This window comes from Epinephelus moara, chromosome 17 (genome assembly GCF_006386435.1).
Source record: "Epinephelus moara isolate mb chromosome 17, YSFRI_EMoa_1.0, whole genome shotgun sequence".
NCBI lineage: Eukaryota > Metazoa > Chordata > Actinopteri > Perciformes > Serranidae > Epinephelus > Epinephelus moara.
The window spans coordinates 17044322-17062287 of NC_065522.1; the positions used below are offsets into that span (position 1 = coordinate 17044322).

At 42.0% G+C, this 17966-nt stretch overlaps 1 protein-coding gene across 4 annotated transcripts in view; it reads right to left on the reverse strand.

The window, feature by feature from the left end:
- clcn5b (chloride channel, voltage-sensitive 5b) overlaps nucleotides 1-17626 on the reverse strand; it is a 38043-nt gene extending 20417 nt beyond the window's left edge. The window contains exons 1-4 of one of the 4 annotated variants that reach the window (XR_007571362.1): nucleotides 16830-17036; nucleotides 16593-16742; nucleotides 2169-2347; nucleotides 225-324 (exon numbers count right to left, since the gene is read on the reverse strand). Coding sequence is in view for 3 of the 4 variants with exons in the window: in XM_050066548.1 (XP_049922505.1) it covers nucleotides 225-324; nucleotides 2169-2347; nucleotides 16593-16742; nucleotides 16830-16884 (484 nt within the window). In the remaining variant the exon portion in view is untranslated. Of the gene's footprint in view, nucleotides 1-224; nucleotides 325-2168; nucleotides 2348-7049; nucleotides 7206-16592; nucleotides 16743-16829; nucleotides 17037-17325 lie in introns of those variants that run through there. The other 3 variants (XM_050066549.1, XM_050066548.1, XM_050066550.1) reach the window with 3 other exon arrangements.
- Nucleotides 17627-17966: the final 340 nt, after the last annotated feature.

Below are 17966 nucleotides of genomic sequence, written 5' to 3' on the forward strand. Positions count from 1 at the left end.
TGAAACGTGCCACCCCACTACAAGAGGTGAGAGGAATTTGGTTTGTGGTCTCTAAAGTATTCAAAAAAATACCTTCAAAAAGACTCAACAGCAGAGTGTTTTACCAGAAACAATGCCCCAGTTTCTCAGTTTAAACGCTGGGCTTTACTGTCAACTTGATTTAATGTCACATGCACTAAACAGAGTGAGTCCACACCACAGCTTTAGAGACCAGAGTGCTCTACCTGACATGAGTCCCACTAGAAGCATGAGCAACCACCCAGAGAAGGCATCGCTGACGCTGTGCAGCAGAGCCACAGTCGACTGTCGGCTCTTATTGGTGATCTGGATGGACACAGAAATGATAAGATCAATATTAGAATGCAATAATATTGTTTTTGTGGTGCTTCCAAGAAATACTTCATCCCCATATTAACAAAGTGCATATCAATTATACACCCCGTGTTACGATGAATTAGTGAAGCACACCTTCGTTAAATAAAAAACCCAAAAATGGAGATAGATGTTGATGAATTGAGGTCAAGGGCACTGTGTTTAACAACAGCGAAACTATATCAAAACATACGCTCACAAACTCTCACACAACTCGTGCAGTATAATCCATTTAATATTTATTCAGTCTTACGCTTAGTGCTTCCCAACAGGCAGCCCTTTCTGATGGGAATGGGACTAAAAGTGAAACTTAATCTATGCTCTCTTCAAAGCCAGACTCCATTGACAGAAACACCAATTTTACCTCACTTAACACAGGAGTTGCTGGTCTACTGCTGCCTTAAGCGGGATTTATACGTGCTCTACGCACGTCCCCTATGCATTGTGAGCATTTATAATTGTGCGGTGGTGTGTCTGTGTCACTCTGCAGTTACACCTCCAAAACACTAGTTGGCAGTAGAGGTTTGTGTGAAGTGCTGTAAAGTTTAGTTGATTCAAAACACACATTAAACACACATTAAACATGGCTTTCTAGAGACAGTTTCAAACACAAGTACACAAATCAGCTTCACTATAACTCGCAGCATTCACAGACAAACACTTGTCTTTATCTGGACACATTTTCCCCANTCAATGTGCTTTACAAGAGAAATACGTTAAGATAAAACATTAAAGGAACAATAGATCATTAAAAACAAAAGCTAAAAGCAAGAAAAACAGTGCAGAAAATGCATTTAAAAAGCAAACATAAAGCAAAAGCAACAGCAGACAAATATAAAAACAATAGCTACAGATTATCCTAACAATAAGTTACATATCTAGTTCACTGGTAAGCTGCAGTAAAGGCCCGAACATACTTGGGCGGAACGTATGCGGAACGGACTCTACACTAAACACGTTTTCCAAACCATTATAACATGCTAACGTTATTAGCACAAGCCTATGGCATTTTACATTGTATAAATTAGCCTAGCGATGAGCGGAGATTTCCTCTGCTCATATGAAGCCAGGATAAATCACACACAAGACTTACAATGCTATTCTTGTCTGTGAAATTAAAGTAAATAAAAGCTTTGTTTCCACTGAGGGAAATTACTGTTTTTGTCAATGGAGTCTGGCTTTGAAGAGAGCATAGGATAAGTTTCATGTTCAATTCAGTCCCCTTTGGAAAGAGCTGTCTGTTTGGGAAGTACTGAGCATACAACTGAATAAATGGAGGCTTGAATTATACTGCATGAGTTGTGTGAGAGTTTGTAAATGGATGTTTTCATATAGTTTTTCTTTTGTTAAACACAGACCCCTATGATTTTAATTCATCAAGAATTATCTCTCAAGAGGCATACAAGAAAATTGTCTTGTTTACAAATTCAACGTAAGACGGGATGGGTAATTGATATAAAAATGGTTTAAATGGTACTCTCTTAAAACTTGAATCTCTTGTTTAAACAAATGAACTATGTAGGAAACCATCACCACTTCAGCAGCTACTATCAGGAGCAAACTACATAACCTCAATTCTCCAGTTTCTATGCATGAATCTGTGGAGCTATAAATATAAACTCTAAGCAGAGCATGAGGAGAAAGATGCTTTACATTGTGATACCCAGAGAGCATTATTTACGTTATTACAGGTATGACAGTGAAGCAAACACTCCTTGGTACTGACTGACTATGATCTAGTTAAGGTTTTTACACTCTTTGCCTTCCTTTGAAACACATAGGGCTACCCCTCGTACCTCTCTGTGTCTGTCCCGGTCCTTGCTCTTTTCTCTGACCCAGTCAATGGTGTTGAAGTCTTCGTAGGTGCCCAGTCCGGGGAGCGGGTCCTCCAGCAGGTCCACAAGTTTGTTGGGGCCGTTACCGTTCATACCGGCTGCTCTGCTGCTGCTGCTGCTGCTGTGCTCCTCGTAAACTCCTGGGAGGGAGGGACGGGGAGCGAGAGGGAGAGAAAGGCATTCAAGATGCACATTAACATCCTCACACACACAAACACCAGCCTTTTGCTTGCTACCACATTCTTCTTGCCTTGTCATTTTAGGCATTTTTCTCCTATTGTCTTATGCCGTGTTGTGTTTTGGACAATTCACATTCTATTATTTATACATTTTGATTGTGACTTGGACGTTACTTGGGCTTTCTGTGGTCAGAGGAGGTCAGACGGTACATTCGCAGAATGAATGCACAAAGACAAGCATGTGAACTCCTTCACACACACACACAAGAGAGGCACAGAGCTCCAGCAGTAACACTGAGCCCAGTGCGAACTGATGTCAGTACATACACTCTAAGTAACATCTGCTATAATATCTAGACTCTGCACAATCAAAGCCATGAGCAAAGCTGGAATTAAACCTCAAAATACAAAGGTTTTGGATGCAAGTAGCAACAACATACTACTCATTACACTTTACTTTGAGCTTAAGCTGTGTGGCTAAACATGCTAAGCTTGTGCTGAGGGTGGTGCAAGAGTTTTGAGTGTGAATTTCATCTCGTAATGTCATGGTTTTCAGATACTTGTATGAATACTTTGACAACCCTTTTGTCTGATAACGGTCTAGTTACTGAAACATACTGAAACTGTGTCCTACTCATCCTTTTCCAATGCACCTGTTTTGAAATAAGCATGCGAGGCGTTCATCAAAAACATGAATTCTCTCGGATTCGTAAATTTATTGATTGGTGCAAGATGTAAGATCATACAAGGCTCCAAAGTGCTGGCAAAAGCATCCTCTGGAGACTCTAAATTAGTAGCAGTCAAGATATCTTGCTCTGTGGCAGCCTCTAGCTCAGCCAGTAGAGTGTCCGCCTTTTGCAGCAGCCCAAGTTTGATTTCAACCTACGGCCCTTTGCTGTGTGTCATCCCCATTCTCCCTACCCCTTCTCCTGTCACTCTCCAGCTGCACTGTAATTAAGGCAACAAAAGCCCGAAATATAATCTTTAAAAAAGAAGATATCTTGCTCTGTCTCGAACAAAGTGTTAGACGAAGTCATGGACCAACTGGCTTCATCAACTTCAGGCCCTGCTGAGAGTGTACCCTTAAAAAGAATACCAAGCTAGCCTACAAAATACAAGAAAACAATCACTAAATAATGGCCTGAAGTTGATCTTTCAACAACTATATAATAAGTATATTTTACAGAATTAATCTCTTTAACAGAACAGGCGCTGCCCTCCAAAGATGGATGTCAGCTGCAGTAGCAATCTGGATGCACTCACCCTGAAGATGCCCGTCTTGAAACGGATTTGTGCACACACACACGTGCACACACACACACACACACACACATTTACAACCCTTGAGAAAGTGCTCACAGTAGCAAATCCACTATTATTGCTGACTATTGTTACTAAGCAAAGAGAATAAGGAGCACACAGCACAAAGGAGCTACACAAAATGTACATTGTAGCCTAATGTCGTAATACTGATAACACTATTCCTGACAATACTGTATTAACGAGTGTTCGAGGCAAAGACACACAAAGCCGTGTTGTGAGATCGACTTCGGCTGCATTTGGCTCGCGACAAAAGAGCTTTGAGTATGTGGCAGCGTCCCGGCTACAGACAGCAACAATTAGCAGACAGCAGCAACCAATCAAAACCAGCTCCCCGACGGAAACAGGAAACGTCAGGGGAAGTTCTGATTTATGTCGTGTGTAAGCAACCACCGACCCGAGCTGAAACATTATGGGACAGAGACAATGGTCTGGGCCAAAATGAAAATGTGTTTTCATTTGAGTATTAATAGAAGACATAATAGAAAATGTATGATGATGGAGGATGGAGGTGGTGCTTGCTGTCTGTGAGTTTAATGAGCTTGATATGAGAAAAGACGCTAATACTTAGAGAAGAAACTGATGGAAATCTACTTCCAAACATACAAACGGTGTGTCCGTATAGTGTGTGTAGCGATCACTTTAGTAATATTTCATCTCATATTTCGGACAGAAAACGAACCATGACATAAGACTGAACTCTTCATCTACACACCATCTTTGCTTCACGTACACTAGCAACATCTCTAACATGACACTGGGGGAGGGGAACATTTGCATCCATTAAAACAAAAGGAGCTTTTATACACCTGAGCTGACGAGTTAGACTGGTTCTAAACTAAGAATGAAAAAAATGCACTTGCTATACATATCTCTCTCTGTCACTGAGGCACCGACAAGCTTGACTACCTGTCGCATAGCATCTACTCTTCCCTTACAAAACTCTATCTCAGCTTACACAACACATCACCATCTACAAGGTTACACAGCAGGAGTCACCTGACAGTAATGCAACCTAAAATGTAACTAGACCCAGGCAGAGGGAAGACAGCTTTAATAACAATCAGGTTTGCTTTTGCTTCCTTTTAGTTTAATTCGTTTTGTCACTTAGCTTGTGCTAACAATTTGTTGTACTGCTGGCAGATTAAAACAGTTCCTCACTTTCCCCTCTTAAATCAATTAGCATTTGCTGTGAAATGCGTGCTCGGCTCAGCATGGAGGCCCCTCGTGACCCCGTGCGGGACTGGATGAACTGAACAGATGAATCGCCGGAAAAAAGTTTGGCTTGTTCGGGCTGCTATCAGCCGGGTCCTGCGCAGCACATGGCCGTGAAAGTGTTGTCTGAGAACCTTTAAAATGTTGTGAAGATGCAAAAGGCTTCAGTCTCTTATTATTCTGTGCTAAGAGGCTTTCTAAAGAAGGTCTTTCGAAACCATGACTATGACAGATGGCAGGCAGAGCTGGATATAATTATGCCTCCCAGCCAGAGAGACAGAGGAAATCAGAAAACAGCCCATTCAGGGTGTCTACAGTTATCAGACACTTCAATTTAATGCTTTTAGGACCTTTTAAGATCATTTTAAACCACATTAAGGACTGATTTTTTGACATAGCATCTTTATCTTATTCAAGATTACAGGCAAGTGTAAAGGTAGAGGTAGGTTTTCTGTAGAAATATGGTTATAGCAAATTAGATTTACTGAGATTTTGCTATCAGGTAAATGCAAGTATAAAGTAAAGAGACAGTATTAGGTTCCGTGGTAGGGTTAAAGATTTGTAACATCAGAAATGTGGACTTTCACACTGAAGAACTTAAAAAAAATAAATTAAAAGCTCAATAAATGAAACTAGATAAAGTGTGTGTGGCAATTAACACCTCAAAAATGCAAATTTAAAACTGTTTAATGACTTTTAAGACCTTATATTTCTAAAATTAAATCTGAGCAGGGTTGGAAATTAGCATCAGCCACCGTCAAAATGCTGGTAAAATATGCAAGTGGCTGCTAGATTTGCTTTATTTACCAGCCAAAAAGCAATGGTAATCTACTGAGTGGCTGGTAGATATTAAAAATCCACAAAAAAGGACAAAAAAGTTCAATTCCAATCCTGAACAGGAGACGTTAAAGACTTTTTAAGGACCTGCAGACACCCTGTCAACTGTCTTCCACTTTAGCTCTATAGTAAAGGTAAGTCATCTTTATCATGACATAGTAAATTCTCTTGAAACTCAATTGAAAAGTTGCTTATGGATAAAATAACTCCTAAAAATCCTCCACTGTAGAAATATATATAGTCTGACCCGTAGCCCAATTTCACCAGCCTTTGTCTGGCTACTGTTGTTCAAACAGAGGAAATAAGGCATACAATTGCTTAGGACTAAAATTAAACTACAACCATTCGTCTTACCAAAGTCATTGCTGTCTTACAAGTCCTTGTTTGCCCTTTTCTATTTTAAGTGGATTTGCCAAAAACACACAACTGTGACAGACCTTTGCACCTTACTCATGATAGCTGAAACACAGTCAGTACAGCCCAGAGAGAATGCAACCACACAACCACAATACATTAAAATAAAATAACATGAATACAGGAGTTTATCATTTTCAAACATTCACAAAGGGACAAAGATAAGCAGGAGCTAAAATGTACGACCTAATATACAAAGTGAAAGAACACTAAAGCCATCAGAAAAATACAAATATTCCCTGCTCTACTTAATTAAAGTGGATTTAAAAGCAAAGACCACAAACAAAACCAAGCAGTAAGGATCTGAGTCTGACCTCAGCTGTCATGAACGAATAAAAGAGCACACAACGGCCTCTGTGACCCCAACTCCCATGAGGTAGGAAATGCACTGCCACACACACAGATAAGAGTGTTTAGAGTTCATCGTGTATCTGTTGCTGTGGACCTCTGTGTCAAACACACTGACATACACAGCTGTACACACACACACACACATTAAGCACCAAAAAAAAGGTTTGTTTCTCTCATGCAGGCTGCAGTACAGAAACATTAACCACGTGAGTCAGTGCCTGATGGGTCGTAAATAGTCTCAATGATTAAACTCCGCTGTGTTAGAGTTAAAGGTATCAGCAGAAACAATTGTAGCACAATTTAAAAGTAGACACAGGAGACACATGTAGAGGAAGCTGCTGTGAAGGAGTTGGAAGAAAATTCAAATACGACTTGTTACTCCAGCACAGCCTGTGTCAGCAGTCCACCAGCTGACGAAAGCCTCTCTTCTAATCCTAACTGCATTTAATAGTCACTCTGAATGAGAGCAGAGTGCAGACCTTATCAGACAGCAAAAAGAAAAATCAAAGCCACAAACAAAGCTCACCATTTTCAACCAAGACCTCCTCATCCAGCCGCTTACTCCAGAACTCCCAGTGCATCTCTCCTTCTCTGGCCCCGAACACAACAAGTATCCACAGTCAGTGTCAAAACTCAAACTGGAAACCTCTTCCCTCCTCTGAACTCCTCTAGGAAGTGGACTCCAACAGAACACTCCCCCATTGGCTGGAAAGCAGTGGGAATGAGTAATCATTGAGTAATCTGTCTGGGAAGTGGATGATGATTTGCTGAGCTAGCAGGAACTGTTTGTAATAGGCTCTGAGTGTTTGGGAGCTCTATCTGATTGGCTGAAGTGGCTCACTGCGTAAACAGGAGGTCAGATGTGTTTATAAGGTCTTGACCTTTTAAAACCAGTGGGGCAGTTGTCAGTAAGTGATGCACAGTGCTGTGTAACAGGGTCAGGCTTCAGGTCAATTTGCCTTTGGGTCAGTCCATTCTGGGAATGCAGTACTTCTGGAAATCAAATACTAAGAAAAATTGCTATTTCAGAAAAACTGAGCAATTAAATTCACTTTTTTTTTACTGAACTGAAGTGAAAGCACTAAGCCTAACCCCGCTGTGACCTCAGGAGAAGTATGTTACCTTATTCCTCTCACACAAAAGGTCTGAGTTAGACTTCCAGGAGATATACAACACTGTGTATTTAAAGTAGATAGAGCTAAACCACATTCAAATTCTTCTGACTGCTGACACTGAAAGGTTGCAGCTGGGCTGTGGCAACTATTTTACCCCTTACTTCCTGTCTGATGGCTTGAGTTTCATGGAAAAAAAAAAAAATCAAAAGCCAAACCCAATGTTAGTCACAAACGGCAAACTTCTTCAAAGATGAAAGATGTCGTTAGTGTAACTTCATGGTGACATTTTTTTACAGCCTTGAATGACACTGGTGAAAGCCACAAGACAAAATGTGTCACAGTTTGGTTGTTCTTAAAAGGGACAGTTCACCCCCTTTTAAGATAATATATATTTTCCCCCTTAACTGTGGTGGTATCAATCAAAATCAAATCAAGTTGATTTTTATAGCACATTTAAAAACAACCGCAGCTACTGGTGTGCACGGCCGGCACGATCTCCCTTACTCACCAGCCTCGATCACAAGACATTGTTGTGAGGATCTGAGAGGTCGGGAGTTGGAGCAGGGGCAGAGAAGTTCAGCAATATATTGGGTGTTAGCCCATGTATGGCCGAAACCCAGGTACACAGAGTTGCAACAGTCGAGTCTTGAGGAGATTAATGCAGTGGTTACAGTTTTCACCACAGAGTCAAAAATGACACCAAGATTCCTAGCATGGGTATGACTGTACGTTATGAGTGGTCCTAAGTGGCTGACTATGCTCACTGTGGGTTTTAGGAGGACCAAAAACAATAACCTCGGTTTTGTTGTTTAGTTTTTTACCATTGAGGATTTCACATCCTGGAGGCAGTTAAGGAGAGATGTGATGGAGCTTGAATCCCCTGGGTATAACGAAAGGTAAATTTGAGTGTCGTCAGCATAACAGTGAAAAGAGTGCTGGCGGAAAATTGAGCCTGATGGAAGCATGTGCAATGCAAATAAACAGGATTATCAATCTAGATCGTTTTGGTTTGAGCTGCTGAGTGTTGGAGATATTGGCCATGTCTCTTCCAGTTACTTAAGATAATCCACAGACCTTGTTGTGAGCAGTTTCATGTAGGAATTATTTTCTATATCTACCAAACTACACCCGATAAGCATATCATAGCGCAGAAGAAAGCACTCATCTACACAGTGATGAGAAGCTTGTGCTTGCGACACTGTGAGGTGTAGACATTGATGACATCTTCCTCGGCTGGGCTGTGACATTAGCTAACTCAGTGGTGCTAGGTGAGCACTTTTTTCAATAGAAGGCAAATGTTCCTACATGAAACTGCTCACAACAAGGTCTGTGGATTATCTTAAGTAACCAGGTCATGCTTTCTGGAAAGAGACATTGCTGCTGAGTTTTTCAAAAGTTTTTTTTGGTGAATTAAGCACCACAAGCCGAGTGCCGTCTAGTTCCATTAAACTGGGGAGTAGGCAGACATGTCTACATTCGATATCTCCAACACTCTGCAACTGTCTCTTTAATACTACAAGTTAACGGGAATTTAAAATTGACAGGAAGTAAGAGTGGTAAGCAGGTGCCAGACTGTCATTGTGATAGTGCACTCATGCTGCACAGTTTCCTCCAAATACTCAACCACGCGTGTTCAGTACCGTACCAATTTATTTTAATAAGCATTCATCTACTTTCTATAGACTGCACAGTGCAAGGAGCTGAAGTCTATCCCAGCATGCAGCTGTGGAGTGAGACGCAGGGTACACCCTGGACAGGTTGCCAGTATATCACAGCGTTCATGCTGCATGCTCAAGTGAAACCGAGAGTTTCTTTAAAAGACATGCTAACCACTGAACCACCCCCACGCTTGATCACCTCGTGAAACCGTTAAAACAGCAACATGGTGGTCCCATGAAACAACCAAGCACACAAGAATCCTGTCTACAACTTCAAATGCCAAAAGAAAAGCAATCCCAGATAGATTTCACCGAGCACGGTGCAAACTGATCCAGTATTAGCACTTCTCAGAAAATGGGTCAGCAACACAGAGTCCCTGGAGCAAGTCTGCTTGTTTCCAGCGAGGGATGTCATGCTGAGCTCAGCACTCACTCTGAGTGTGTGTGTGTGTGTGTGTGTGTTCTAAGGGGACAGAGGAGACTATAATCTTACATTTTCACAGAATATTAAAACACACCCACCTTTAATTCTTCACAGAAAACTCTGGACAACTTGACACAGTCTTTGCCTTGCGACCACAGCACTGTGTGCCAGAGCTTACACAGTAAGTTATCTATTGCAGATTGCTTTGCACACACACATATATAAAAAAGGCTGACACACACACTGTCTCCAGCGAGGATCTGTACCTTGAACTCCTGGAGTCTGGTTGCCATGGGAATTGGCATCTCATGTGACTCCTGTGACGCTTTAAGGCCGCAAACATTCATCTCCGGACCATGTTAATGTCATGGAGCGTCATTGCTTCGCCAGGCCCAAATTTTTAAATCATATTTACTGGGTCAGAGGAAATTCAATAAAAAGGGAATGTGCGTCTCCGCTGTTGATTCAATTAATTTTCATGTCCGCAAGATGTTTTCCACGTGCTGGAAAGAAAGCTTAAATCATGCGGATATGATGCAACAGTATCTGCTGGAAAACTTCACAGGAGTCTGCGTCAGATGTTCCAGGAAAAGCTGCACTTCTGAAGAATTTTTGTAAAGTCGGAATTTCCTTTCATTGATGTTTTGTTGGATTGAACCAAAACAGCCAGAATTAATGTTACAAACTTTAATATGGGGGAAAAAAACAAATACCTTTTAAAGAACTGACGAAAAAATTTGGCATTGACTGTCTCAAGGCAACTGAATCGAACGCAACTGGACTTGGTTTGGCATTGACCGCTTGATCAGATTCTTCTTGTTGTGCTGGTTGTTCACATATTCTTCTGACATCTGACTCACATCTATACCGTGTTTCACTTTAGTCTTGAGCTTCTGGTCTATATCAGGGGTGTCAAACATACGTCGAAAATGTTGTCATTAAACCATGGACACATTTCATTTGTACATTTCACACGCATCATTTTACGCAATATTTTAAGAGTGATGTAGTTCTGATTTGGCTGCATGATTGATTTATCGGTAGATTAATTCACACTGAAAATAACCGTTATTTACAGCCCCATTTCAAACAATGCCCTGCCCTTCATGACACCATAATATACTGTGAAATTCCTACACCTCAGTGTGAATCTCAATGGGCAGGGTTACTCTCTGCCCACATCTAACCAGGGGATTTCAGGCCTCATGAGTGATCTCAGTGATGAAAAGCTTATGCATGATGTTTCATCTCAAACCAAACCTTATAATAAGCATAATTAAGTTTACAGCAGTCGTCGGTGCTGAAGGTCCTTTTGACTGTTTGAGTCACACCTTTTAAGAGTCAGGTGAGTGTGATTACAACCACAAGGCTGCCACTTGCCTGTTTTAGGAGCTGTGACTATGTATTAATACACCTCATGAGCACTTAGCCTCTAATTGAACCAGTGGAGCATCTTGGGTTTTACCAGTAGGTCTGTGGTTGTACTGGCAGCTCCTGACTGGTGAATGTGTAGAAGGGTATTGCAGTAAAAGAGGAATATGTAAGCTCAGCATATCCCTTCTTCCTTGTATGTTTGAAAGAGGAATGTTTACTACTACAGGGGCAAAGCCCTGACAGATTGACAGCTCACAGCTTTTAAAATGTCCCTGCATGACCTTTACCTACTTCCTACAGACCATAGAGTTCAGACAATCACAGGTAGTATGTCACTTTACAGCTTGCTGGATTTCTCTGCAAAAAATGTGCTCAGCATTCTCAGCAAGAAAAGAAAAGTTGCCTTTCACTCATCTCTTTCCTATTTTCTCAGCTCCCCCTTTTCCTGTTTCACACAGACGCCACATGTGACCTTGTGAAGTAAACACTGTGATATTAAAAAACACTCCACGCAGTCCGACACTGTGTACCCAAAGCTATGACTCACTCCCTGTCAATCATTATATCCTGTTGTCACCAACAGTTAAAGCACTGCAGCCTGACTGAGAGAGTCCACGGCCCACAGCAGTAGCACTGACAGGACGTAATGTCAATACAGCTAGCAATAAAAACATTTTGGCAACAGTGATAATTTTCGTTTATGAAACACCAGCAATAAAAGCAAGGAGCAGGAACAGATTTAAACAAATTCAATACCTGGGCGGCAGTAAAAAGAGCAAAGTAAGCACACCAAGAAACATAACAGCACCTAATAAAACCTGGAAAACATGGACATAAGTTCACTGTACCTCACAATTAACACATAAAATACATTCTGCTAGTCTTGTTGGTGTAAAACATGTACTGTAGTAGCGCACTGTTCTGATTTGACTGCTCTTCACATCACTTTGCTTTATCACTGTGGTAAGGGAATTCCCTCTCCTCCAATTTATTTCCCTTGGTGTGGTTTTTGTGATACTTTTTCCTTCTCTTTAACATTGCCTGAGGTTTTGTGAAGAAGCCTTTTGAGACTTCACAGTTTATACCGACTAAACATTAAAGCAGCAGTTGTAGCTTTTATAAAAATAACTTTCCGTCGTATTTGCTGAAACTGTCACTGCATCTGCACAGTGTTACATGAGACAGATAATGTGGAAAAATTATGTTCCTCCTCCTCCTTGTAGAGCTTCTGAAGGCAAGAATTCACCTCATGCCAATGAAAGCAACCAATCAGAGCCAAGGAGTCTTCAACGTAGCTTTCAATCATGTTATCACAGCTTGTGAACTGCGGTCAAACGGTTATGCTAGGCAGTGCTGATTAAGTTCGTGACCTGGCCACTGTGTTGACAACAGTCGAGCGAAAACAAAGAATCGCTCACCGGCTGGAGCGAAAGTTCTCATTTAACAGCTAAACAGTACACTAAAATATGTTTCTCAAAACATCTGAGGTGAGAAACAGGCAATGCAGAAACAGAATCTTGATTTATATTCTATCAGCGTTGCCTTGTTTGGCAGTTTGACTGCAGCAGTTGTAGACTCCTTAGCTCTGATTGGCTATTTTCCATCCCAAATGTCATTAGAAGCTCTAAGAGGTGACAGAGGAATATGACTTTTTTCATAGACCACCTGTCTGTGGTATCAGCAGTGACGCCGGTGTTGCACTGGCAGCAGAGCCAGAGGGCAAAGCTCCCAACTTGCAGGACCATCTGCATTCTGACGCTCACCTACGATCATCAGCTTTGGGTAGTGACCGAACGAATGAGACTGCGAATACAAGCAGCCAAAATGAGTTTCCTCTGTGAGGTGGCTAGGTTCAGCCTTAAAGATAGGGTAAGAAGTTTGGACATCCCGAGAGAGCTCAGAGTAGAGCCACTACTCCTTCAAGTCAAAGCGGCTGACTGAGGTGGCTCAGGCAGCTCATCAGGATGCCTCCTGGCCTCCTGTTAGAGGTTTTCCACCAATGCCTTACTGGTAGGAGGCCCCAGGGCAGACCGAGAACATGCTGGAGGGATTACATATCCTGTCTGGCCTGGGAATGCTTTCGGGATTCCCCAGGAGGAGCTGGAAAGCGTTGCTGGCAAGAGGGACGCCTGAATGACCTTGCTCAGCCTGCTGCCTCCACGTCCGGACCACAGATAAGCGAACAAAACTTGACAGATGGATGAACTACTGTATCGTTTAATACTGTGTGGATGTAGTGATAGTATGTGACTAAAAGTTTTTTATAAATGTTGCCAAATGTAACTTAAAAAAACCAACACTTTTTTCAGGAACTGAAACAGAGATGTTTGGTATTATTGTGACTGCTTGTTTCAAGACCAAGGCTGTAGCTGCTTTAACATCTCTTGGCTTCCTCTAGACAATAAAACATTATTACAATAACTGAGGTCAAGTGGCGTCAAAGTCAACACTTGTAGATGTTGATCTGTTCAAATACCTTAAGAAAATGATGGAGAAAACACCGACAGCACAGAAAATCAGCATATGTATGTTCAGATTTCATCGGCAGTGCCTGCACAGTTTCAGTCTGAATGCATTTTTGCTGTTATCGAGCGCTGTTATCACCTCGTGTCTGTCTTTCTGTTCTTCAAAAACAAAAATAACACAGGCGGCCAAGCCAGACAGCTGGGACAAGCAGCAACATGCTTACTTCCTTTAGACGGGGAAGCATTTTAAAAGGTAAGGTGATCTTTCTTTAGATAGACAGAAAATGCTACACGCCATAATTCAAAGGATGAAATTACAAGACATGAAAAGCACAGTTACAGAAATCTTTTCCATTCATCTGATCCCAAACTTTGGGGCTTTGTATCGCAAATACACTGCAACAGGGGCACATGAAGGATGACTGCCTTGCCCAAGAGCACCTTCCGTGTACATTAGTTGTTGACAGAGGGATCAGAGTACCTTGGCATGACTCCCAAGCCAGTATTTGGACAATCAGCCCCTCCTATAGTGCCCTCTCCTCTATAAACATTGGAGGCTAATGAGTCCCAGAGCAACAGGTTACACAAGGCTAAACGATTACAACTGCACTAAGAATGGCTTTTAAGAGGACTTGCTTGGCAACAAGTTCAAGTGCTCGCTAATGAGCAGTTAGGGAACCAGACGGCACTTTCCACTGCCTCAAGAAGGAAAGAAAAGCAGGAAGTGTGAACTGAAATGCTAAAAAGGCAGGAAATAAAATGCAAACTGAGCTGATGGTAATCTGAAGTGCCACAAAAGGCCGTAAACTGCTTTCACTTGTTTAGCATAGAGCAAGTTTATTCACATATATCTGCACACACATGGTGACCTATTCACACAACATCTGCCATCACAGATAAAACCATATTTTGTTGCTGTCATCCCAAACTTTAATGATGGACTCTGCACGGTGAAGGGTGAAATTAACCCGGCCTCGCAGCCCAAAGCCTCCCTGATTTCCCCGGAGCCTGGCACACAATTATAATCAGGCCGCGCAGCCAAGTGCCGCTATCAGACAGAAACCTCGCAACTCTAGTTTTGCTGATTCTCGTGTTTCTACTTGAACTGAATCACCACACGCTCTCCTGTGGGTTATGATTTTCTTTCACAAACCACTGTGTAATTTTAAAAATACATGGTTGTCAGTTTAAAAACAATGCTGTGATTCTTCACCGCCCCCCAAAAAGCTGACACAGTGGAAACACATGGTTCAACCCAACAGAAGCCACATCCATTGAGAGAAAAATCTCATCTCTTGATTTCCTTTCCTGTTGGCACTGTCTTATCTTTGTGTTTCAACTAGTGGGGGAGGCTGGTGATGTCACAGTGACATGAGCAGTAGCCGGGCAGCTTCGATCACTGTCTGACTGTGCTTTTGTGGTCATATTTTTAACCCACTGACCTGTCCTGAAAGTTCAAAGTAGTCTTCTTTTGGTCTACTTCAGCAAATTTATTTTTGTGTATGAAATGAAGAAAAGGCGATGACATCAGCAATGACAGGGCAACGCTTGAAACTACGTTCCCCACTGCACGTGTGAATGTTTCTCAAACTACTTTACTAGAGTGGAAAAAAACTGACAATGCCCTATCTGCAGAGAACATCAGGAAGTCTTGAAGTTGCGTTAGCAAAGAGGAAGCACTACGCTGTTTAGACCTGCATCTACACAAACAAGACCACAGTTATGAATAACAGCTGAAGCAGCTTCAGCTATGTAAGGAACAGTTTAGACTCTCAGGATGTTTGTGTCAACAAAACTGGAGGAAGGATCTGCACCAGCATGAGGCCTTGGGCTAGGTATGTTTCTGCTTAGATGAGGAAAGGGCGACACATATATATGATGTGATAACACACTGATATCATGATGACATGATCAAAGCAATCAATCATTAACCAAAGACACATCTCTTTACAGTAAAAGTTACAACACTGCCAGCTACATCTGGCCATTGGGAGCTTGTTGTACTAAAGCAGAGTCACTGACATCACCATGACATCATCAGTCACCAGGCAGCCCTGGTGCAGAGACAGTCAGTACTCACTCAGCTACTCCCACACAAAAAGCACTGGTACTATAAGTCACTTTAATGGTTGTTTTTATGTTCTAATGCGAAGTCAAACCAAAACACAGTAAATCAGGCTGATACACTATGTTTCTACAAGCATGTGTGTGTGTGTGTGTGTGTGTGTGTGTGAGAGAGAACACGGAGTAACTGATTATTCAGATGTATGACTACAAGTCACTGGAAGCATGTGACACACACACTCACTGTACCCAGCGATTACAGCTATAACTTTACAGTAGGCGTCAGGGCATTGACGAACACACGCTGGGTTGTGGAAATGGGCTCTTCTCATTTATTATGTTTTTTATTTTGTTAGAAAATCACAACTTCTGGTCTCTTTTAGCTCCACTGTTGACTGCCAAAGCTTAAAGGGGACCTCATAATTCTTTGTTCAAACAAAACATGTGCAGGTTCAAAGGAAGCCAAGTTTTATGGTGTTTGAAGAAACATTTATTGCTGCTACCTACAATTAAATCTAATACCAATTCAAACAAGTTTGCCATGACAGAGTGATGGGTCCTGGAATTTGAAATGGGTAATAAAGCATATTATATTACCAAGGATAGGAGGTAATATAAGACAGATAATTAGAGTGGGAAATGAGGGGGATATAAAGATGAGATATTGGGTTGTTGTGATCATATGTTCAGAGCCTTACACCTTTACCTTTAAACAGCTGGCAGACTCATGATGTGCTTTAGTTGTTTAATATATCTGAGGGAAGATTTCAATAAGGTCTTAAGGGCTTTCCATCTTACTTTTCCTGCAACATTTGTGCATCCACACTAATATTTCTGTTTGCATACTACCCTGGATTGACTGAATAAGACAACCTGCTCATGCAAAAAGCTTCCCAACATCTGCATTGAGTACAAACCCCTCATCCAGCGGTGTCTTGACCTTGTTAAAAGCAATATCTGCGCAGTTACCTGAGCTGAGAGGAGGGTCGTCATCCGTGGTGGAGAAGTCCAGTGTAGCCCCTGCAATGTCCACCATCTCGTCATCATCATCGTCACTGGGGTGATGAAGGCTGTCCAAGCTCCCGGTACGGTACCCGGGGTTTTCCATCATCTCAAGTTCTGTTTACAACACACCAAGAAAGCACAGAGCCCAGTCAGCACACAGCCACAGCCTGCAGGATTTAACCACAGCAGGATCGGCTTTACCTCTATGACTGTCGGCTGCATACTTCCGATACAAGCTCACCAGAAACTCAAACATTGTCACCGATGTCTTTAGCAGCCGGCCCACCGAACTAGCTGTATTTCATGAACCAAACTCTGGAGAGTGTTTGTGGGCTCTTGTGAAACAGCCACCGGGACACCCACAGCTGGTCATATCACCCCAGCTCATCGTAGCCAGTAATGACAACACAGCTCCAGTTATGGGGAAGTTTTCGCAACCATTTCCGCTCCTTTTCTGCACGTCTGTTCTTCCTACTATTCTATATTTAGTGCTGAAGCCAACAGAAGAAACGGCTCGCAGTGGGACGCACTGCGGCTAACGAAAAGAAGATTATTAGCCTAGCTTATTTAGCCGTTACTCCTGTGACTAACTGACAATATATAACTTGAATTCAGCGTCACCGCGCTCGAGACACTTCCATTAACGCGTAGTTTCACACATAAAGAAAGAAGACGCAAACTTAAGGCCAGACTTTACCTGTGGAAACGGAGAAGCAGCCGTCCTGCTGAGTGAAGAAGTCTTGTGACTCGGATTTGCCCCGCCGCCGCCTTCTACTGTAGGCTGCTTATGTCAACAGAAGCCAATGTAAACTTGACGCTCTGCAGCGGCTGTTCAGTAAAAACCCTGCGTCATCCTCCGGGCCACAAAACGACTGTTTTAAAACACAAATTGTGCACTTAAGAAAGCCACTGTATACTGTTATCTTAACTGGGGACGTAAAATAGTAAAATACGGTGGAATAGTCCGCATTGCGTGTTGTTTTTGCCACTTAAAAATGAAAACGTAAATCCACCGTCAAGCTAAAAATTCTACTTCCGGTTGGCGGCTGGTGAATCTACGTACAACGTAAATGCCAACCTAAAAACGTGGTACTTTTGTGATATTGTAGCCATAGTTTACCCCCTATTGATTTTATATCTATATTTCTTACGTTTATTTTACGCAAATCCATCATATTTCTGCAATATAACAAATTGCCGTTTTAATTTGAAGGCCAAGTCGATTGATTTCCGGTTTAACTGCCGTTTCACAGCTGCCTTGACGTAAGCATCTGTACACCAGGAGAATCAGTCGAGCGAAGAGCTATCGGCGCTTTTCCAACTGGGTCAGTGGAGCAG